This window comes from Genypterus blacodes, unplaced genomic scaffold, assembly GCF_046128005.1.
Source record: "Genypterus blacodes isolate CSIRO-AG114 ecotype Tasmania unplaced genomic scaffold, CSIRO-AGI_Gbla_v1 ptg000061l_1, whole genome shotgun sequence".
NCBI lineage: Eukaryota > Metazoa > Chordata > Actinopteri > Ophidiiformes > Ophidiidae > Genypterus > Genypterus blacodes.
In genome coordinates, this window is record NW_027466873.1 from 437,501 (window position 1) to 460,429 (window position 22,929).

Consider the following 22,929-nt stretch of genomic DNA (forward strand, 5'->3'; position numbering starts at 1 on the left):
GTTTTGATGTGTTTCTTTGTCTTGTGTTTGTAGCGTGGCTTATGTTTTGCATGTTTTTAGCGTGTGTTGTGTTTGCATGTCTGTGGCGTGTAGTGTTTGTTTGTAACGTGTGCTGCTGTGATGCAGGGGGAGGCAGAGGAGTCCAGCACTGACGGGCAGATCCACAGTTTGGACCCTCAGTTGGAGCGACAGGTGGAGATCGTCAGGAACCTGGTGGAGTCCTACCTGTCAATCATCCACCGCACCGTCAGAGACCTGATCCCCAAGACTATCATGCACCTGATGGTCAACAACGTACGCACTCACGCTCTCTCTCTCACACACACACACACACACACACACACACACACACACACACTAAGTTGACCTGCTGCTCTTCCTCCTCAGACAAAGGAGTTTATCCATGCAGACCTGCTGGCTCACCTTTACTCCTGTGGAGACCAAAACACCCTGATGGAGGAGTCCCAGGAACAGGTAGAGAAAGGGAGAGAGAGAGAGAGACAAATCAGTTAAATTCAACTTTATTGATATAGCGCAAAATCACAAGTGTCTGTACTTTAACATGCTCCCAAGGAGTAGCCCGGAATAGAACCAGGAACCTCCTAATTGCTAAAGGACCTCTAAGCTTCACAGGTATATGTGTATCTGTATCCTCCCCCAGGCTCAGCACAGGGACGAGATGCTGAGGATGTACCACGCCCTGCGTGAAGGCCTGGGCATCATTGGGGACATCAGTACTACCACCATCACCACGGCAATGCCTCCTCCTGTTGACGACTCTTGGCTGCAGGTGACAGGGATGCCGTCAGGACGCAGGTAACCTACCAACGACACGGCTATTTCCTGGATACCACTGTTCATACAGCAACAACAATATTAAACAACAGACAACTGTTTGTCTATGTGACTGTCTGTCTCTCTCTCTCTCTCTCCAGGTCTCCCATGTCCAGTCCAACCCCCCAGCGTCGGGCCCCCCCAGGTCCCCCTCGTCCAGGTGGTCGCGCTGGCCCTTGTATGCCTTGTCCCCCCTCTCGTCCCGGGGTGTCACCTGATCCAGGCCCACCGTCTGTCCCGTCCCGCCCAAACAGAGCTCCCCCACCTGGAGTCCCCAGGTACCGCACACACACAGGTTTTCACTTGGCAGGTTGACACTACAATTTGGGAGTGAGCCAAAGGGTTTTGCACAGTGGGGTTTGATCCTATGGGGTTTTGCACAGTGGGTTTGATACTATGGGGTTTTCCAAAGTGGGGTTTGATCCTGTGGGGGTTTGCACTGTGGGGTTTCACCCCATGGGGGTTTGTATTGTTGGGGTTTGATCTGATTGGGTTTTGCACTCTGGGGCTTGATCATAAGAGGTTTTGAACTATGGGTTTTGACCTTATGGGGTTTTGCACCATGGGTCTTGATACTTTGGGGTTTGATCCTATGAGGTTTTGACCTGTGGGTTTGATCTTATGGAGTTTTGCACTGTGGGGTTTGATCCTATGGGGTGAGGCATGTAATGTGCCATTCCCCAGATGCCCTGAATGAAGGTTCCAGATGTTTCCTGGTGTTCCTGTGCGAATGATGTAAAAAAACAAATTGTGTTTAACACATACACCTGGTGTGACCAGTTAGATTTCAGATTAAGCAGGAAGCTGACTGTCTCCTGAGATTTTCTTTGTTAATGTAGAAGAAGAAAAGCAGCGATCCACAAACAGACACAGTAAAGAAAGACATCTTCTTTTATTCTTTCTTTCTTTCTTTCTTTCTTTCTTTCTTTCTTTCCGTCAAACTGTCTTTCAATCTTTCTGTCTTTCTATCTTTCTGTCTTTCTTTCTATTTTCCATCCCGCGTTTCTTCTTTAAAGAACAGTTTGTTCACAGGTGTATCTCTTTGCCCATGTGAATCCAATTTCCATGGTTACCCTGAGAACCAGAGGACTGACACAAACTGTTCCTTTAAAGAAACTACACACTTCCTGATTTCACTAAAACAGGAAGCAACTATCATTTTACCCTCAACTGGAGCCCTGTTTGTCTGTCCGTCTGTCTGTCTGTCTGTCTGTCTGTCTGTCTGTCTGTCTGTCCGTCTGCTTCTCGGTCTCTCTGACTGTCTGCCTCCCTGTAATCTCTGACTGTCTGCCTCCCTGTAATCTCTGTCTGTCTTGCCTGTCTGTCTCCCTGTATCTCTGTCTGTCTTGCCTGTCTGTCAGTCCATCACCCTGTCTCTCTCTGTTTGTGTGATCCTGTTCTACCATGACCTTATGAGGAAGTCAGGTGTCAGCCCTGTAGCTCCACCCACAATGACCATATATGGTTATTTTTTCAGAATCTCAATCAGTGACCAGTGAGGATTCATCAATGGTACGTCAGACATTTGTGTGACATTACCGCCTGTCCTCACCTGTCTGTGTGCCTCATTGTCCAGATCAGAATGTTCTTCTCCCCCTGAGACCACACCCCCTTCCCTGACATCATCAGTAAATCTTTGACCTGGTGACCTTTGACCTGTCACTGACTGTCTGTCTCTCTTTTGTCTCTCTGTCTCTCTTGTGTGTGTGTGTGTGTGTGTGTGTGTCTGTCTGTCTGTCTGTGTCTGTCTGTGTCTGTGTGTGTGTGTCTGTGTTTATGTGTGTGTATGTGCGTGTGTTTTCCCCAGTCGGAGGGCTCCTGCATCTCCATCACGATCATCAAGACCAGGCTCTGACTCCTCCCTCTAACACACACCCACATGCACACCAATCAATCAAAATTGCACCTGCAAAGAGAAACAAACCGGAAACAATCAGGAGTAGCTTTCGAGCACAAACAGACAAAAGCACACACAGAGACCCACAAACACACAAGTCTAGAGCACCGAGTCCTGATCCAGTGGTTCCATTGGTTCACACTGGTTTCCCCGGCGTCTGTTTTATCCTTAAACCCCATCTGGTTTCAGTCACGTCGTTACCAAGTCAACTGGTTCTCTGTGTTTTTATTGGTTCCGGTTCTGCATGGTTGGAGTTTCTGTCTTGGTCTACCTGGATATGAACAGTCAAGAATATTTTAAGTTTGTGTAATTGGTCAGTATTGCATGACCCTGAAATATCCCTGCATGCTCCAAGACGGCTCAGCCAACCACAAAGTGGTAATAAGATATCTGGTAAACAGTTCCATGTAGTTTTCATCTTCTCTCTCTGCACAGAAGTTGCTCTTCCTCATCTGTAAAGACCACAAAATGTGAACTAATCAAATCTTGAAGATTCTGTGGGACGCTCTTTCCAATGAGCAGTTTTTTATTTGAAGCTAAATGTTCTATCAAAATAAACTCCACCTTAACTCAAAATATGATATGAAATGGTGAGCCTACAACCATTTACATATTTGAAATGTCTTTGGTCTGAAAGACATTAAGCGCAGCCAGTGGTGCTGGTTCCAGTTCTTGTGCTCAATTTGGCCCTTCTAAGAACTGGCACCACTGCAGAACTGGAATTCTGATGTCATCTTGTGTCCCTCTTCAGGTTCTGCTTATTTCTGGTTATTGCTGGAAAGAAACTCTTTGGGTTCTGAACCAACTTATTTGTGGTAGACATGCTCAGAATGGTTCTGAGTTGGCAGTAGCTCTGTGTTGGTGGAGATGAGGCCCAACAATCCAATGAAACGCCTGGAAAATGCTGCTTATGTCATTTTTCAGGCTTTTCATTTCTCCTGTGGAGACAAACGTTAACCACAAGCAACAGCGGTTGCCTGAGGACCATTATGTTGTTTGTTCAGCTCAGATGTTTCACTTAGCAGGAGCATTTCCAGCTGCAGACATACATTTCCCTTGTAATGTACAGATGCTCCCTTGCAGTGAAGCTTTGATCCCCGCATGTCACATGAAGGTCTCCACAGGTTCCTCTTTGTGTCTATATTGGGACAACTAATCAGAGCTGTGGCTCATTTGCATACTGTCAACTGCCCCGCCCCAAAAACAGCTCAGTGTGGAAAATGACTGAGGGGCTGAATCCACTAGCTCTGTTACTGAACGGGTCCTTTGAATAGTTCCAGGTCCTGACTGATTGTTTGGGTTCTTGACAGATTCTTATTCTTCTTTATGTTATTTTTATTTGTTTTTTCTTGTCTTTGTTTGTGTTTTTTCCTTCAGTCGGCCAAGCAAAGGTAGCCCCACCCACGGAGAGAGCCCCCAGTCATCTATGGAGGGTTAGACTCAGCCCACCTGTCTGTCTGACTTTCTGTCTGTCTGTTCTTCCACTCTATTGTTCCATTGCTCTAATGTTGTATGGAAATGATTGATTATAATCTGAATGACACCATGATCCGAAAAATACAAAATATCATCTCGCAGCAGCACCAGCACCAGCGGACAGACAGGCAGGCAGACAGGCTGCAGAGGCTGTCTGTCTGCTTGTGGGGTGAGACAGGTCTGTTGTCTGTCTGCTGGTGGGGTTGGAAAGGTCTGCTGTCATAGAATAGAATGCTAATGAGTCGATCTAAAAAGCCAATGATGTTTAATTTTCACGCTGTCACTCCGCCCCTGGTGGGCGTGCCTCAAGTAGTCTGACATATCAGATGGCCTCAGTCATTCCTCCTGCCAACACACCCACCTGCTAACAGCTAGCCAACAGCAATATGCTAACTCATTTCTTGTTTGATGAACTGTTGTATTGAATTGTAAATGTTTTGAAATGAAACTCTTTACAGTGTAAAGTTTAATATTATTTGTATGTATTTATTGATTTATTTATAATGTAATTGTCCAAATGGGAACTTGATGTTATTCAGCTTTTATCTTTAACACACATTAAAAAGATGTCCTGTCCACTTATCCAAACAGGATTGCTAGCTTCCCCCCATTATAGTCAATGTGTCAGTTAGCAAAGAGCTAATGAAAAGTTGTTGTGTTAGTTTGTCCGCCAGTTCAAACTGGTTCTCACAGCGTATTGGTTCCTGTGTGTAAATACAGTTAAAGTTTAGGGAAATGCTGTGGAACACGCTAACATTCAGATAAACCAGGTCAGTTCATCTCAGTGGTCACAGACGTGTCCACATGTCTAAACTGAGAGTGTAACGTGTAAAGCTGAAACTGATCCATGAAGAAACTGAAGAAAGACTCCAGAGAGAAATGTTAGACTTTAGAGCTACACGCTGTTAGCTTAGTGTAGCCTTATGAACTGTTGATCTGTTGCGTTATGTTGTTCATGTTGTGGTGCTTTTCTTGTGGTAGATAAGGTAAAAGGTAAAGTACTGAGCTGCGTTCAACACAACTGGCTGTTCACAGCGCTTTGCTTAAGCTCATTGATATTTTATATCTAAACGGGTTGTGTGTGATGTTAGCGGGTAGCATAGCCTTAGCGAGTAGCTAAGGTAGCTAGCTAAGGGATGAAATAAAGTGTCACCACGTGTTGGTGTGGATGTTAGCATGTTAGCCCTAAAGAGACAAATATTCATGTGTGTCTGTGTGTGTGGCCCTTGTTGAATGCAGCTCAGCACCTGTGTGTGGTAATATGAATAAATGTTTACAGAACATATGAAAATAATCCAACATATTTATGTGGCACTCATAGATAGAAGATGTGTGTATGTGTGTGTGTGCGCGTGTATGTATATCGTAGTGTATCGTTGTGTCACTTGAGATGTTGACATGAATAAAGTTTGTGTGATTGAAACAATTTTCACTCATTGGTTTTATCGCTGCTGCTTCACTTTGGTTGCACTTTTGAGGGTTGGTGTCAGCTTAGGAGCTTCACCTGCTCCTTGTGGAGGTGGAGCACCATGCGTATGGAGCTGAGACACGGCCCTGGTGGAAAGATCATGGCTGCCATAAAAGACCAACTCTGCCAGGAAAAGCTTGATTTAGGATTTTATGTTAAATGGCAGTAATGGAGTCGTGAATTGCTGAGTCATACTACACAAACACACGCACAGATACACACACACACGCACACAAACATTCAGTTTGCGTAGTTACATTTACGTTTACGTTTGTGTAATTTGACTCTTGTGAGTCAGCAGGATCCTGCTGACTCAACAGTCAGATGTGACTCACCAATCACATATACAGTATATCGTATATGTTAAATCCTATATGTTCTATCATATAAACCTGACTGTGAGCCTGTTCATGCTCCTTTGATTCTAACAATGAAACCTCACAGACACACTGACAACGTGATGATGATGTGCTGACCTTGTCTTTGCTCCCTGAAGAAGAATCAGGACTCTTTCAGTCTGATTGATCGATGGGTGGAGAGCGTGTGGCGCCTCTGACAGATGCCTGAAGAGAAAATCGAAATAAGTATTTTAGGGATGATTAATTTATTATTCTTCTGTGGGAGTTCAGGTGTGTTTGATGCTGAGTGGATGATAATGAGATGTTTACTGTGGTACATATGGCTCTGTAAGGACACATGGTGGCGGTGCCTGCTTTTTGCCAGCAGAGGGCGGTGTGGAAGCACATACAGACAACTTATCCTCAGGAAATGTGACAGAGGGAGGGAGACAGAGACATACTGAGAGAGAGCCAGAGACATACCCTGAGAGAGAAACAGAAACACGCTGAGAGAGAGCCAAAGACAGACTGGCCGAGAGAGACAGAAACATACTGAGAGAGAACCAGAGAGAGAGAAAGACAGAGAGACAGAGAGAGGACGAGAGAGAGAGAGAGAGAGAGAGAGAGAGAGAGAGAGAGCGAGAGAGAGAGATACTGAGAGAGAGCAAGACAGACATACTCAGATAGAGAGACATATTGTGAGAGAGAGAGGGGGAGAGAGAGAGAGGGAGAGAGAGAGAGAGAGATACTGTGAGGGAGACAGAGACATGCTGAGTGAGAGATGTTAGGCCTGCATTTTGAACTAAACAGAGGGAGAGAATGAGAGGAAGACGAGCTCTGGACTCCACTCACTGACATTCACAAACGGGGAGCTGTCTGTCTTCCTGTTTGTCTGTAAACAGTGGACATGTCCTCTCAGGCTGAGAGTAAGACAGGTAGGTTGAGGAGTTCCAGTCTGACTGTTTTTTTGCTTCCATAATTTATCTGAGAGGAAGTCAAAGGTTCTGCCGGATGTAAATGCTAACATTTAATAGTGTCATAATCAATTTATTCTGCTAAGCGTATGCTAATGTAGTGATTCGGCATTACTACAGTGTTGCTAAGTTGTCACAGAGCTTTAATCATTATATCATGTCAGTAATTTACAAAGATGTCACGTAATCCTTCAGACTCGCAGCGTTTCCAGTTTGCATCTCTCACCATGAGGCTGAAGGATAAGCTCCACCCACCCAGGAACCGCCGAATCAAACCCACGGCCACACACCGAGACGCATACACAGAGGCGGAGCGACAGGTGTGTTTATCTATCTATCTATCTATCTATCTATCTATCTATCTATCTATCTATCTATCTATCTAGCCGTCTGTCAGTCTGACTAAGCGTGTGTTTGTGTTCAGTCAGTGTGTGTGTTAGTGGAGCAGGAGCGTGATGTCCTCAGTTCTCTGCAGTATTTCAAAGCTCTGGTGGACAAACTGGGCGTGGACAAACTGGGCGTGGAAAGAGTGAGATTGGTTTTGGATCAGTCCGTGGTTGCCAGTCTGCTGGGTGGAGCTTCAGGTCGAGTCCTGGAAGCCGTCCAGACTCTGGTCAAGATGAAGTCACGCCTCCACAGCAGGTAGTAGAAAACCATTGACCTTTAACCCTAATGGCTAATAGCACTGAGTGACCCCTGTCCTCTGTCCCCTGCAGTGAGTCTGTGGCCTCGTGTCTTGCTCGTCTCTATCACTCTCTGGCTCAGCTCATTCACTGGGCCGATCAGGTGACATTGGAAGGTGTTGCCCCTGACAACAAGGAGGCAGGTGTTACCACAGTGATCAGGGCTGTGCTGGATGGGGTCAAGGTGAGGATGCTGCTTTTGTCAATGGTTAAGAACGGACGCCTGATTGGCCCAAACTTACAGTCTTTAAGTTATTGTTGTCCCTGTCCTCCTCTCATGTCGTCCTGGCGTAACACTGTATATTATCTGGCCATCTCTCAGCCCGATGCACCCGTGCTGTGACTTTAGTCCCATGTATGCTTTAAGTCCAAATTGTGGCAGCCCATTAGGAATCGTGTTTCTATGACGTTTGGTAATAAAGGAATGGCCAGTTCACACACTCATTGTTCTTGTTGCCATGTTACGTGAATGGAGAGGCAGAGGGAGAGCTAGACACATCCACTTACTGACACACACACACGCACACACACACACACACACACACACACACACACACACACACACACACACACACACACACACACACACACGCCACCAACCACCCAAATCACCACCTCAATGGCCCAAGCAGCAATTTGTAACACCATAGTAACAATAGAGCAGCCACTGGAACAGCATAGCAACTGCCCCAAAACACAATAGAAACCACCTACTACTTTCTACTTTTTTTTGTCCTGGTCTGTCTCCTTCTGTTCTTATTGTCCTCTCTTGTCCTGTGCTGTGCCTTGTATTGAACTATGCCTGTTATTGTATCCTCTTGCACCATGTGTCATGTGTTCTTATTTGTCCAATATCTTTGGACATTGTCTGGACATTAGCTGTATTGTGGGTTTGTGCTTTCAGGAACTGGTTGGATTGGCTGCAGCGAACCAAGATTGTCCCCCTCCTGTCCAATCAACGCCAGTTGTGGAAAAGCTGACAGAGTCTGTCAATCAGGAGACACCAGATGTCCTGACCTGTCCAAACATTGCAGCACCCTCACAGAACGAGGGCGTCACTGCTCCTGCCAAACCGCCTAAAGTCTTTCCCCGGGTTTCCTCCTCAAGTAATCAGATGACAGACAACCCGAGGTGAGGAATGAGCTGCTTCTGTTATTCTGATGGGCTGAAGGGGGCGGGGTGAGAGGGGGATTTTGATCCACTTTTTTTTAGATCAGGCTTAAATATAAATGAGCACTGTCAACAGACAAATAAGAGAGAAATAGACGATTAAGGTGAATTCCAGGTTGTCGAAAAAAAATTAGCATGAACTAGACTGTGCACTGAATGGTGCTGCAGCACTGGGTAAATGGACGGATGCGGAAGGGGATAGTTATTGTCCTTACCAAGAGGAGGTCCTTCCCTGCTGCGCCCTGGTGCAGGAACTCTGTAATGTCTTTAGAGAGGCAGAGCGGAAACCAGAGCTGCAGGTGTGCTCTACGTTGGACCAGACTGCTAGAAACCAGCAGAACATCGCCAGTAAAGGTCACAGGGACACACACACTGACATGAAAGATAGGTTCACTTTATTTTTTGCTGATAAATGAATGACTGAACCATCTTTACTGAGAATATTCCACATGTGTGAGCTCTGCTGATACAAACCAGGTACTATATAAGATGCTGACTGGAAGCATGAGCTCAGTAGAACAAGAAATATGTATATAATATATAACGTTTTAAACTGATCACGTAAACTGAAAACGAAATGATTGAGTGGCAGTTTAAAGTGATTTGTGAAACCAAGCTGGAGAGATGGAGATGGAGAGGAAGAGAGAGAGAGAGAGAGAGAGAGAGAGAGAGAGAGAGAGTAAGAGAAAGAGAAAGAGAGAGAAATGGACTCAGAAAGCATTTGCACAGCAATTTCCCTCGGGATAAATAAAGATTTATCTAAGAGAGAGGCAGACAGAGAGAGACAGAGAGAAAGAGGTCGAAAGAGAGCGAGTACCACAGGAAAGAGGAAGCAGAGAGACAGAGCCTCCTTCTGTCTCTGCACTTCCTGTTGCTGTGGCGTTGGTAGAAGCAGAAGTGAGACAGAAAGATATGGAGTTTCACCTTCACTCTGTCCTCTGATCAGATCAAACTTTGATTTTGGAATTATTCAACATCGTCACTGAACAAAACTTTTGATCGGGATTCATTCATATTTTTTTTAAATAATTTTCTAAACTTTTTATGCGTCCATCTCTCTGCTTGCCTGTCTGTCTCTCTGTTTATCTGTGTGTCCCTCTGTCTGTCCAGTCCTCCAGCCCTCCCTCCTAAAACACGTCCGTCATCCTCAGGCCCCTCCCCTTGCAAGGTAGCTGTTGTAGCACCAATGAGAAGACAGCCTGAAGCAGACGTATGAACACACACACACACACACACACAATGATTTTAATTGTAGAAAAAGTTTTATTTATATATGTATAAATATATATATATTTTATCTTTGTCAAGTGAAAAACTGTGTGTTTGTTAAAGGATCTGTGTTCTTCCTCATCTGCACAACCTGCATCTGAACCTCCACACTGCTGGACAGGTAATACACACATACACACGCGCGCACACACACACACAAACACATATACACGGACACCAGCTGGGTGTGTGTTCAGTCACTTCTTGTCAGTTGACAGAAACAGGAAGTAGCATCCGCTGCAACTTCCTGTCTGCAGCATTTTGCTGCGTTCAGGCTCAGAGCTGCCACCTGCTGGAAGACACACACACAGGGCATCAATGTAAAGAGGCTAAGATGATGATATGACACACACACAACCACACACACTTAGGCCTACTGCATTTATTTGCTATTAAAGTGCTACTCTCTCTCTTTCTCTCACTCTCACTGTCTGTCTGTCTGTCTGTCTGTCCGTCTGTCTCTCTGTCTCTCTCTCTCTCTCTCTTTCAGAGGAGGATCCAGACTATGACTTCCTTCATAAAGACCTCTCCTTCTCTCAGTCCCTCCCTTCTTTTCCTCCTCCATCTTGCCTCCCCCCTGACCTGCCTGAAAAGGGACAGCCCTGCAGTGAAGGTGAGAAGCTTCTGTTTTCCAAAGAGAAGCGTTTTCATGTGTGCATTACTGCCCCAAGCTGTGTGACAGTGGAACTGCAGTTGTCGTTCCTGTTCATTTGTTGGTCATGCGTTTGAGTGCCCCGTGTAGTCACCACATAGACACATACTGTATGTAAATATGATCCATTTTAACCTGGAGCAGCTTCATGTTTCTTCAGTCATAGCATTGAAGGTCACTTTAAATAAGGCGCAGCACATAGATTAAAATAGGAATAATCGGAATAATGAAGTCATCATGCTGTCTATCCCCAGGAAATAGCATCTATGAGGCTCCATCCTCTTTTGGATTTGACTCCACCCTCCTACTGCAGAAACCCTCCCACTGTGAAGATCTCCCTGACAAACAGCTCCTCTCCCCTCTCTCCCCCATGAGGACCCCCCCTCCTCTACCTGAGAAGAAACGACACAGTGAGTACGGACAGACAGACAGGCAGGCAGACAGAGAGAGAGACAGTCAGGGGTATCAAAGGAGCATCATGTGTGTCATATTTGAGTTGTTTTCATTATTCACTTATTCACAAACTCTCTTTTTTAACTCTCTCTCTGTCTGTCTGTCTCTCTTTCTGTCTTTCATCAGTCCATCAGTACCTCCAGATCTGTATGTCCTACAGTGCACAGTCAGCTGCCATGTTCTATCAGCGACCTCTGACCGCCAGCCAGCGTTCCAGCAGCAGGAAGCAGGAAGTGGATCCGTCCTGTCCCGTGGAGGTGTTTTCTGCTCCGGCTCTGCCGCCCAAGAGGAGGCAGCAGGTAAAGAATCAGTACCTGCAGCTACCTGTAGGGTTCAGGATCAGCAGGGATGAGGGTCCATGTAGAGACCCTGGAGCAGGTTGCTGAGCTGCTGGATGATGTTCACACAGGAGACCAACTGACCCATAACTAATCTGAGAAAGGTTTAGTGCGTTTGGGCTTTCTTCCTCTTCCTTTTCCTGTTCCTCTTCCTGTTCCTCTTCCTGTTCCTCTTCCCCTGTAACAATGGGTTGTGTGTGACTGTTACTATGGTAACACAAAGGCCCAGTCCTAGCAGAGGATGTGTGTTGTGTGTCTGTGATGTGTGTCTGTGTTACAGTATCTAACAGCTGCTGCAGCATCATCAGTTGGGTGTGATGATGATGCAGATTGGGCTCCTCATATGACTACTGTGTAGTGTCAGGGGACAGGGATCAGGGGTCATGGATGTGCTCTCTTTGTTAGTTGCTGCAGGTCTTCCTGGTTTAAACAATTGGGATCAATAAAAGTCTATCTATCTATCTAATGGCTTCAAACAGAAAAACACTCCGCTGATATTTATTTTGATCATGTTTTCATCATCAGGATGGTGATGGAAACAACAGATGGAGCAAGGAGAGTGACACCAAAGAGAGGTGAGACAGGCAGACAGACACAATAGACCTCATTCATTCAAATTGTTCATACTGGAAAAACTTCATTTTGAATGGAGATGAAACTATGTGACGACCCCAGAGGGCTGCTCTGTGTGTGTGTGTGTCTGTGTGTGTATGTGTGTGTGTGTGTGTGTCTGCTGTGTGTGGATGCCTGCATGTGCTTGCTTTCTATCTGTGTGTTTCTCTTCTGATCATATTGATGAATGAGGCCCACTGACTCTCTGCTGCTCTGGCTGCAGTTCTCAGCCTCTTCAGCAGGAGGCAGCGTGTGGCGAGCAGGTGAACAGTAAGAAGGAGCAGGAGGAGGAGGAGGAGGTGCTGCTGATCAACCAGCAGGAGATCCTGAACAGAATCATCATGAAGTCTGAGGTACAGCACTGACCTTTGACCTGTCAATAAGACTCACTAAAGCTGACCCCTAACCTCTGCCTCTGGGAACAGGAGGAGGAGGGGCCTGATGTGAAAGCAGCTTCTCCAGACATCCTATTGGTTTACGCCACAGAGACCAGCAGCACAGGTAACTGACTCTGCCACTCAACCAGCCACCTTTCCTGCTGCGTCACCTGCAGGAAATTCTTAGAACTGCAGGCGTGTCAATATTCTTTAGATGGTGATTCAATGGATCAATGTGCAGTATTCAAAACAATTGATTCAAATAAATAAAAGAGATTCTGGGTTAAAGGGTTTATCCTCTAAGATAATGATAATTAATCTTTATTCAGGGAACGTTATAGTATTTATGTTAAAATGTACCTGCTGTTTGAGTCCACAACAAATTTGTGTTCAATATCTGTGTGTGTGTGTGTGTGTGTGTGTGTGTGTGTGTAGACCAGTCGCTGTACTGTGACGCCTTCCTCTCTACTTATCGGAGCTTCATGAGCCCTCATAATGTCATCAGTAAACTGCAGCACAGATATCCTCACAATCAAACTGTTTGCTTTGAAGGAAAGGTGATTAGCAACTTTAATACCCATAATCCTTAGCAGTGATACGTACAGACATCTCTGTCATGGAGTCCAATCTGCAGAATCAAGTTCTGCCAAGAAAACCTTCAACCTACTGGCCAGAGCGGTGGAGGAACTGTGGTGAGAACACACACCCATGCACACACTCACGCGCACACACACACACACGCCTGCACACACACACCCACACCCACATCATGTCTTTGTGTGTTTTCAGTGCTGTGGAGCTGGACTCTGACTTGCTGCTGCTGCTGATGGATTTGGTGTTCAAACTTCTTCTTGCTGGAGAGCTGGGACCGGCTAATCTGATCCGAACCAATGTTCTCTCCAAGATGGAGCAGAAGTGGCAGCAGATTGGCTGTCCGTTGTCCCTCCGCCCTCTCTCAGCCAGGAGTGTGGCTGCCAGGTAACCCCTTAGCTCTTCCTCTAGCATCAGTCAGGCTTCAGTTCAAAGGTCAGGCTTCAGTTTGCAGTGTTGTGTCTCAGGCCAGGGACTCTGCTGGACTTCAGGAGTCAGGACTTAGCAGAGCAGCTCACCCTGCTGGACTCCCAGCTCTTCTGCAAGATACACGTATGATCTTTACTTATCACCCCCAACACATGTCTCTCACATTCATATACAGTATGTCTTTAACCTATCCGTCTGTCTCTCACCTGTCTAGCTGCCAGAGGTCTTGCTGTGGTCTAAAGAGCAGAATGAGGAGCGGAGCCCTAACCTGACCGAGTTCACGCAGCAGTTTAATAACGTCTCCTTTTGGTAAAACGAAGCACACCGACACCCCCAGTGTGCATTATGCCTCATACTGTCACCTACAAACCTGTATGTGTGTGTGTGTGTGTCAGGGTGCGTTCAGTCGTCATGGTCCAGGAGAAACCTCACGACAGAGAGAAACTACTGCTGAAGTTCCTTAAAGTTATGAAGGTAAATTCATACACACGCACGCACGCACGCACGCACACACACACACACACACACACACACACACACACACACATACACACACACATACAAACACACTGTTTAGTTGTGCTTGTTTGTGATGCTGATCCTCATGAATTTGTTGCTGCGCTCACACCTTTGAATGGCTTCATGCATTCTTCAGACATTAGAGGGCGTGGCTTCATCAGTGCCACTCCCTTTGCCCAAATAAGGCTTTCCTGTGCCTCTCCCGCACAAACACTGTGACCCACAATGCAACTCTGCAGATGGTTGTCTACTGACTATAATGTGTGAGTATGTGTATTTGTTTCCCGCAGCACCTGAGGAAGTTAAATAATTTTAACTCCTACCTGTCCATTCTGTCGGCGCTGGACTCCGCCCCCTTGCGCAGGCTGGACTGGCAAAAAAGCACCGCTGAGGTATGTGTGTGTGTGTGTGTTTGTTATTTCTCACTGTGACAAGAAAAGTTTGAAATATTTCATCTCTTCTAATGAATATAATAATAACTAATCATAGAATCATAAATAATAAATATAATCATTGAAATGTAAATATGAATGTGTGTGTGTGTGTTGTCAGGCCTTGGAGGAGTACAGCTCTTTGATCGATAGCTCCTCTTCATTTCGAGCCTACAGATCAGCGCTGGCTGAAGTGGAGCCCCCCTGCATTCCGTACCTGTAGGGTCACAACCCCCTGCCCCCCTCACTGTGTCACCCTGCCTCTCTCTCTCTCTCTCTCTCTCTCTAACTGTCTGTCTGTCTGTCTGTCTGTCTATCCAGGGGTCTGATCCTCCAGGACTTAACCTTCGTCCACTTGGGAAACCCTGACCTAGTGATGACATCAGAGGGTTCAAAGGTCAACTTCTCTAAACGCTGGCAGCAGTTCAACATCCTGGACACAGTGAAGAGCTACCAGCAAGTGTCAGTTATCAGTATGATTATTACTTTCAGTCGCCATAGTAACAAAGCTATCATAAGTATCACATCAGCTTTTTTTAAAACTGATGGAAAATTCTCTCTCTCTCTCCCTCCCTCTCTCTCTCTCTCTCTCTCTCTCTCTCTCTCTCTCCCCCTCTCTTTCTCTCTCTCTCTCCTGCAGTCAGTACTCCGTGCAGCCTAATGATGAAATCATATCATTCTTTAATGACTTCAGTGACCGTCTGGCTGAGGAGGCATTATGGGAACTCTCCATCAGGCTCCGTCCCAGGAATGCCACACGAGCCAACCAGAGATGATCTGACATGAAACAGCACACAGCAGAGTCTTTCAGATGACAACCAATAAGAGCAAACTCCCAACGTAATGCTAAAATATCAATAACCTGGAATAAAAATGATTGATGCTAACCTTGAACCTTGCAAACTTATTGGTGCTGAAGTGGACTAAGTTGTTGTGAGGCTGTGACTAATCTGGTTTAGCCCACTTCTAATCAAGATCAGCAGGGTGTAGGTGGTGCCAATGTGGGCTAATGAGCAGTCCAGCTGGGTGTTCATCAACAATACAGAAATATTCCAATTAATATAATTTAATTCACCTCAGGTCATTTCTGTGTTTCCTCGTTAACCTTAAACAGTACTTAAGTATAAAACTACTCATAGTTGGCACTGGTAGCAGTAATGCTGCATTTGAGGGGTGCTTACATTTTCGTAAATTCAGGATTCTTGGTGCTACAATGCGGTTGTGATGTATAATGCAACCTTTTACACCTTTCATGCAGGGAGAAGAGGGAACAAGTGTGCCCAAATGATTCACTAATGCTTGTTTTTAATATGGTCGCATCGTTTTCTGGTTTGATTCGTCTCCCTGTCCTCTGATTAAAGCAGTGAGTGATGGGCGGAGCTCCGAGCCGGAGTCAGACTGAAGCAATCAAACCGTAAACAGACCGGTCGCTCAGCAGCTAGCTGTGGCGCAAGCTGTACTAAACTGCTGTTTACTGGCGGAATGAGCAGTTAACGGTTTAACGGTTAACGGACGGAGCGCACCGGGGACGCGCGGGTGAGCTCCGACACCAGTGGTAACCACCAAACATCTGCTAACTGTAGTTACCTGGTTCGGACCCGGAAATCTGACTTGGACCGCGCGTGTACAAAACATGTACAGTCAATATACGTGGTTTTTGAAATCCACAACTTGATGTCACTTTTGTGTTGTGTTTAAAGGAGACTTGTGAGTAATAATACGTAGTTATTTATTGGGAAAGAGGTGAAAGGTAGGGGGGTTTCACGACAAATGGACGACCGTTACAATTGTAACTTGTCGGGAAAATAAAATCTCAGATAACTCTCTCAGATGTCGCATATGAAGACGCGTTTCTAAATGCGACGCGTATTTGTTGTCCAAATCAGGTTTCCAGGTCTAAATCGGGTAGCGATACTAACGTTAGCTTGGTTGTTGTGATGCACAGATAGGGGCCACGGTTACACACATTTACAGGGTCAACTGGTGGATCCAAAGTGTTTCAAACAAACGACCCTGAAATTATCAATCAACCTTGTAGAACTTCCTGTACCCCTGCCTGTCTTATGTGTGTGTGTTTGTGTGTGTCAGGTTGCAGTCATGTTGCAGCGCCCCCTGGTGGTGAATGTTCAGGTGGACCTGGTTCTGCTGCTTCTCACCCTATTGGCCTTCTGGACCAGACTGAGCCAGTTGAGCTACCCCAATACTGTGGTGTGAGTGTGTGTGTGTGCTCGTGTGTGCAATTTGTCAGCATTTTAATGGAAGAAACAAAGAATTGTCATTGTTAATTTTATCATGTCCACATTTGATGACAGCAGTGTGTGTGTGTGTGTGTGTGTGTGTGTGTGTGTGTGTGTGTGTGTGTGTGTGTGTGTGTGTGTGTGTGCGCGTGCGTGTGCGCTCACGCAGGTTTGATGAGGTGTATTATGGACAGTTTGTGTCTCTTTACATGAAGAGAGTTTTCTTCATCGATGAGAGCGGTCCGCCCCTCGGTCATATGATCCTGTCACTTGGAGGTAAGTTACCGTGACAACCCCGTCAGAGCACATTGTGCCGCCATGTTGAGAAACATCCAGAGAGCAAAAATCCCCCAACAAAATCTATGATTACAATATATTTGTACATATGACATTGTGTGTGTGTGTGTGTGTGTGTGTGTGTGTTTGTGTGTGTGTGTGTGCGCGTGTGTGCATGGGTTTGTGTGTTTTACAGCTTACCTGGGAGGTTTTGATGGCAACTTTGTGTGGAACAGAATTGGAGCAGGTATAAACCCAGTGTAGACCGCTTTAAACTGGTTCCAGTAATGTGTGTGTGTTTTTAAGTTTGGGTGTTTTTGTTTTATGCTTCAGAGTACCCCAGCGCTGTGAATGTGCTCAGTCTGCGTTTGCTGCCGGCTCTGTGCGGCGCTCTGTGCGTTCCTCTGATTTACCTGCTCACCCTGCAGCTCCGCTTCTCTCCGCTCAGTGCCGCAGGAGCTGCAGGGCTTCTGCTGCTGGGTAACAGACACACACACACACAAACACACCACAGCATGCACATATAGCTGTTAATCATATCAGATGATCATGTGTGTTGTTGTGTGTTTCCCAGAGAACTCTCTTATTGTCCAATCGCGCTTCATGTTACTGGAGTCAGTTCTGATCTTCTTCCTGTTGTTGGCGTTCTTCTCGTACCTTCGCTTCCACAGTTCCCCCCACAGGTAAACGACTACCTCTTCCTGTGTGATTACCTGGAAATCAATAATCTATAGCTCAATACATGTGTTAATCGGCTCCCTTTAGCTGCTGTCTCAGGTACGCTTGGCTCCTGCTCTCTGGCGCCTCCTCTGCTGCTGCTGTTGGGTAAGAATGACGCTCACTTCCTGTTTCTTGTGGTGTGATGCCTTCAGGTACACTCAGGGGTCTGTACTACGAAGCAAGATTACCGGCTACGTCAGATATGTTAAAGTTCAAGTCTGATGTCTCCATGTCATGAAGCTGCATCATTTCTGATCTTACTCTGTCGCCACTGATGCTCCACAGCTGGCCAGGTCCAGAGCAGCAGATGTTGGAGCATAGTGGGGCTGAAATATAAAGCTCCACCTCCTGACCAATCACCTGGTTTGTAAACACGTCTGCACATTATCAAATCATGTTGATTGCAGCGTGGTGATACTGATTCAGGCTGATGGAGAGTTTAGATCAAACCAGCTTCTGTAAACAAGGCCGAGGTCAGCTGAGCTTCCTCCATAGTCCAGGCCCCTGATGTCACACTGACTCAACCAAATCTGACAGACTTTGTGGGTCTGTGTGTGTGTTACCAGGGTAAAGTACATGGGTGTGTTCTCGTATCTGCTGCTGCTGGTCATGGCCTCTGTGCACACCTGGAACCTGATTGGAGACCAGGCTGTCAGTCATGTGAGTCACACTGAGCATGCTCTTAAGTTCCCTCCTGATTGGCCCCACAAACTAGGATCATGGCATTTTGATGATATCTGCACTGTCAACCGACTGTTCTCACATTAACGCTCATCACCTTCTGTTAGTGTTAGCATGTGACATGTACTGTATGCTGCTGTGCTGTGCTGCAAATCAAGGCCTCACTCAGCTGATTGAAGGAACTAGAGTTTGACACATTTGAGCCACCAGATGGTGGAGAGCTGCTCCATGTTTACTGCTCATCGTCATGAAGTAAACTTTTCATGAGGATGAATCCTATAAACTTACTTACCAACAGCATTTCATGCAAACACTGACGGCTCAATGGTCAACTTTGTGTGTGTGTGTGTGTGTGTTTGTGTGTGTGTGTGTAGCTGAGTGTGTGTGTGCAGTCTGTGTGTCGTGCTGTGTGTGTGTTCTTGGTTCCTGTGCTGCTCTATGTGTTTTGGTTCTACGTCCACCTGAGCCTGCTGAACCGTTCGGGTCCACATGACCAAATGATGAGCTCCGCCTTCCAGGCCAGCCTGCAGGTAACACACACACGCACAGAGAGGGTGACACAGAGAGAGAGAGACACACGTAGGGACAGACACGCGGAGAGAGAGTGAGAGACAGAGAAAGAGAGTGGAAGTATGACTAATGATAATATTAATGCATGAGGCGAGCCTGGCCGGCCCGAACTATAAGCTTTATCAAAAAGGAAAGTTTGAAGCCTACTCTTAAATGTAGAGGTGGTGTCTGGGGTATAAGGGTCCTATGAGCTCTTCAAGCTACTATGAGCTTTTTATGGTAGGATGGTGCCTGACTGTTAAGAGCTTTGCAAAGGAGCAAATAAGATGGGAGAAATAAGATCTGTTTCCTAGTTTTTGTCAACACAGGTGCAGCTGCATTCTGAACCAGGAGAGTCTTTAGAGACTTATTAGGGCAGTCTGATAATAATGAGTTACAATAATCCAGCCTAGAGGTAACAAATATGTGTTTCTCTGTATCATTATGTGTCGAATTGTTTCTGATTTTTGCAATGCTACATAAGTGATAAAAGGCGGTCCTGATGAAAATGAGAAGGATCTAAAATCAGGAGGGTTTGGCCAAATCAGACAAAAATCGGGGTCAATTATTTATCAGTCAACCTGTTTGTGTGTAGGGTGGTCTCTCTAGGATCACTCAGGGTCAGCCTCTGGAAGTGGCCTATGGCAGTCAGGTGACGTTAAGAAGCTCCGCCTCCCAACCAATCCCGTGCTGGCTTCATTCCCACAAAGTAAACTACCCAATCAGGTGCTGCCATATCACTCCAGCAACCAACCACATTCACTCTCTGTCTAGATCTCACTGTAAAATAACCTTTGTGTGTGTGTGTGTGTGTGTGTGTGTGTGTAGGTATGAGAGTGGGCGGGGCAGTTCTCACCAGCAGCAGGTTACCTGTTATCCTTTCAAAGATGTCAACAACTGGTGGATCATCAAAGACCCCGACAGGTAGCTGTGTCACCAAAGCAACCTGTAACTCCCAGTTCATGATGGGAGACACAGGCTTTTATTTCACCCACGTTATTTAGTCCTCTAAAACACAACCCTGAACATAACTCTCTCTCTCGCTCTCTCTTTCTCTGTCTCTCTGTCTCTCTCTCTGTCTGTCTATCTCTCTCTCCCACTCTCTCCCTCCCTCAGACAGGATCTCTTTGTCAGCTCTCCTCCTCATTCAGTCCGTCATGGTGATGTCATCCAGCTCGTTCATGGCATGACCTCACGCTTTCTCAACAGGTGAACTTTCATGAATGAATCACTAATTATTGGAGATAATTGGAAGAACCTGTGGGTTGCAGATCACTGACTTTAGCATTGTGAGCTAGATTAAACATAATAGTACGCAGAAAGCAGTGAAGAGATCCGGGCGAGCTAACCTGATTGGTTCTAACAGGTGAAATACGGGTGACATTAAGGCCAGTGGCCAGAAAGTTGATCTGTGTAGTAGCTACAAGAAGACGTTAAAGCAGGATGTAAACACACAATGTGATTGAAAGATTCAGTTCTTGTGATGCAGGACAGCCACGTAAGCCTGACCTGCTGAGTTGGCTCATGCAGATGTTCAATGGTGTGTTCTGTGTGTTTTTGTGTGTGTGCGCGTGTGTGTTTGTGCTCAGCCATGATGTCGCAGCTCCCATGAGCCCTCACGCGCAGGAAGTGTCAGGTTACATCGACTTCAACGTCTCCATGCAGGCACAGAACCTATGGAGAGTGGTGAGCTTCGACCTCTGACCTCTGACCTCAGACCTCTATCTGTGAACCTTACATTGTAAACATTAGACATTGTTGTTTGTTTGTTTGTTTGATCAATCCAGGACGTCACTAACAGAGAGGCAGAGTCAGAGGTGTGGAAAACGATCCTTTCTGAAGTGCGATTGGTTCACGTCAACACCTCTGCTGTCCTCAAGGTATCGCCCAGGAAATGACCAAATATGGCAGAGCTAACGAAACAATGACAACCAACGTTCATATGAAGCTTTTTACTCACATTTTCAAAAATAAGTGAATTTAAACTAAGCGGCGTTGTTGTGGTGTGTGTGGTCAGCTGAGCGGGGCGTCTCTTCCTGACTGGGGGTTCCGCCAGCTGGAGGTCGTAGGTGACAAGCTGTTCAAAGGTTCAAGCAGCTGGACTGTTGAGGAGCACCGATACGGAACCAGTACGTAGAATCAGTCACTGAACTCTGACCTGACGTGAGCGATGCTGATGTCACACCATTCCATGGTGTGTGTGTATGTGCAGGTCAGGAGCAGAACGACAGGGAGGCGGAGCTTCACTCTCCAACTCACATCGACGTTAACAGAAACATTTCTTTCTGGGCGAAGTTCGTGGAGCTACAGGTAAGACAGTGAACGCATCGCCATACCGTCGATATGACACTGGATAACTTGACACAAACACGTAACGCTTATCACCAGTCAGGCAAACACAAACCCAAATACACCTGCACACATCACACAACTGCTCAAACAAACGCACCTAAACTCATCATGTGTTGCTGTGGCAGTGGAAGATGTTGACAGTGAAACAGGAAGACTCTGAACACAAATACAGCTCCTCCCCCTTGGAATGGATCACCATGCAAACCAATATTGCCTACTGGCTGCACTCCTCCACCAATGTAAGGCACACACACACACACACACAAAACACACTCACACACAAAACACACACACACACACACACACACACACACACACACACACACACACATCCTGATCTCCTGTGATTGACTCTCCTTATCTCAGGCTCAGGTCCATCTGATTGGTAATCCAGTGTCTTGGGGTGTGGCCAACCTCAGCTTGCTGGCCTATCAAGTGCTGGCAGTGATCTATATGCTAAGGAGGAGGCGTGGCTTCAGAGACATACCTGAAGGTAAGCACACACCTACACACACTCTCTGTCCATGTGGGGATATTCATTACATCCATGTTGTAACACAGATCCAGGTCCAGGTCTTGGAAGGCTCCTTAGCCTTAGCTATTTATTTAACTATTTTATCAGCTCATTGATCAACAGTACATCACGATAATGAAATGACGTTTGATGAAGCAAACAGAACGACATGCTCAAAGCAGGGATTATATGGCCACCAAATGGGACACGACCCAAACCTCTGCTCCACTTTGGGATCTGTCACAGACACACAGTGGACACAGACAGACAGAGAACATGGACACAGCTCTATCTTGATGTAACGACAATACTAACTTACACATACATTACGTACATTTACTGTGAATACAATAAACATTAAGGAAAAGCTTTTGACTCGATGCTAGATAGATGCTTCACAGTTGTCTGTGTGTGTGTGTGTGTGTTTGTGTGTGTGTGCAGACGCTTGGCATCAGTTCCTGTCTCTGGGTTGTGTGTGTGTCGGGGGATGGGCCGTGAACTTCCTGCCGTTTCTCCTGATGGAGAAAACTCTCTTCCTGTACCACTACCTGCCCGCCCTCTGCTTCCTGTTCCCACTGAGCCCCGCCCTGCTGGAGCACGCTCATACTCACCTCCTCAGGTACCCACACCTGCTCAGGTACACACACACACACACACAAAATTGCACTAATGTAGTGATCTCTCTTTCTCTCTGTCTCTCTCTCTCTCCAGCTGTCAGGCCTATCGCAGGGCGTTGTGTGTTTGTGTATTGGCAGCAGCAATGTCTGTTTTCTTGTCATATCGAACATTCTGCCCTTTGACCTATGGAATCCCTGAGCTGTCAGCCAATCAGCTTGAAGCACTGAGGTGGAAAGAGTCCTGGGACATCCTGTACCGTCGTCGGTAATGGACAGTTGGATGGACTGACTGCCCCTCACTGTGACAACCAAGTTCCAGACTGAAGGCCCGCCCCTTGAATCAATCCACAGTTTAAGTGTACAGGAAGTGAATTTTAGATTGAAACCTAAAATAAATGAATGTCAATAAAATCCAATATTGTTTTATTGACATTTAGACAGCAGATCATTGACCACCATTGGTAATCATTTT

General features: G+C 46.1%; 3 protein-coding genes across 6 annotated transcripts in view; all 3 read left to right on the top strand.

Moving 5' to 3' along the window:
• LOC143003366 (dynamin-1-like) overlaps positions 1-5,617 on the top strand; it is a 10,940-nt gene extending 5,323 nt beyond the window's left edge. Inside the window, exons 19-23 of the mRNA XM_076153971.1 lie at positions 127-294; positions 388-474; positions 662-816; positions 936-1,112; positions 4,109-5,617. Of these exons, the coding sequence (XP_076010086.1) occupies positions 127-294; positions 388-474; positions 662-816; positions 936-1,112; positions 4,109-4,169 (648 nt within the window). The 3' untranslated portion in view covers positions 4,170-5,617. The remainder of the gene's footprint in view (positions 1-126; positions 295-387; positions 475-661; positions 817-935; positions 1,113-4,108) is intronic.
• Positions 5,618-6,476: 859 nt separating this feature from the next.
• Positions 6,477-15,405, top strand: LOC143003495 (rap guanine nucleotide exchange factor 1-like). Of its 2 annotated transcripts, none has more exons than XM_076154228.1 (23): positions 6,477-6,948; positions 7,183-7,307; positions 7,412-7,629; positions 7,704-7,854; positions 8,575-8,801; positions 9,951-10,050; positions 10,173-10,230; positions 10,600-10,722; positions 11,016-11,171; positions 11,341-11,513; positions 12,078-12,127; positions 12,388-12,517; positions 12,590-12,665; positions 12,977-13,061; positions 13,141-13,233; positions 13,331-13,519; positions 13,600-13,684; positions 13,776-13,870; positions 13,957-14,035; positions 14,371-14,472; positions 14,633-14,730; positions 14,833-14,973; positions 15,152-15,405. In XM_076154228.1, exons 1-23 carry the CDS (start codon positions 6,921-6,923, stop codon positions 15,285-15,287), a joined length of 2,718 nt encoding a protein of 905 aa, XP_076010343.1. In that variant the 5' UTR covers positions 6,477-6,920; the 3' UTR covers positions 15,288-15,405. The 2 variants fall into 2 exon arrangements, with proteins under 2 accessions (XP_076010343.1, XP_076010344.1); XM_076154229.1 differs by having other exon boundaries at positions 9,951-10,008.
• A 488-nt stretch (positions 15,406-15,893) lies between these two features.
• Positions 15,894-22,868, top strand: pomt1 (protein-O-mannosyltransferase 1). Of its 3 annotated transcripts, none has more exons than XM_076154310.1 (20): positions 15,894-16,047; positions 16,600-16,721; positions 16,918-17,024; positions 17,221-17,271; positions 17,358-17,504; positions 17,599-17,707; positions 17,790-17,849; positions 18,311-18,404; positions 18,800-18,955; positions 19,570-19,700; positions 19,803-19,898; positions 20,091-20,183; positions 20,564-20,660; positions 20,762-20,854; positions 20,992-21,103; positions 21,187-21,284; positions 21,452-21,565; positions 21,693-21,819; positions 22,282-22,459; positions 22,552-22,868. In XM_076154310.1, exons 2-20 carry the CDS (start codon positions 16,609-16,611, stop codon positions 22,724-22,726), a joined length of 2,151 nt encoding a protein of 716 aa, XP_076010425.1. In that variant the 5' UTR covers positions 15,894-16,047; positions 16,600-16,608; the 3' UTR covers positions 22,727-22,868. The 3 variants fall into 3 exon arrangements, with proteins under 3 accessions (XP_076010425.1, XP_076010426.1, XP_076010428.1); XM_076154311.1 differs by having other exon boundaries at positions 15,898-16,066; XM_076154313.1 differs by lacking the exons at positions 15,894-16,047; positions 16,600-16,721; positions 16,918-17,024; ... (1 more) ...; positions 17,599-17,707; positions 17,790-17,849 and having other exon boundaries at positions 17,254-17,271.
• The last annotated feature ends 61 nt before the right edge of the window (positions 22,869-22,929 follow it).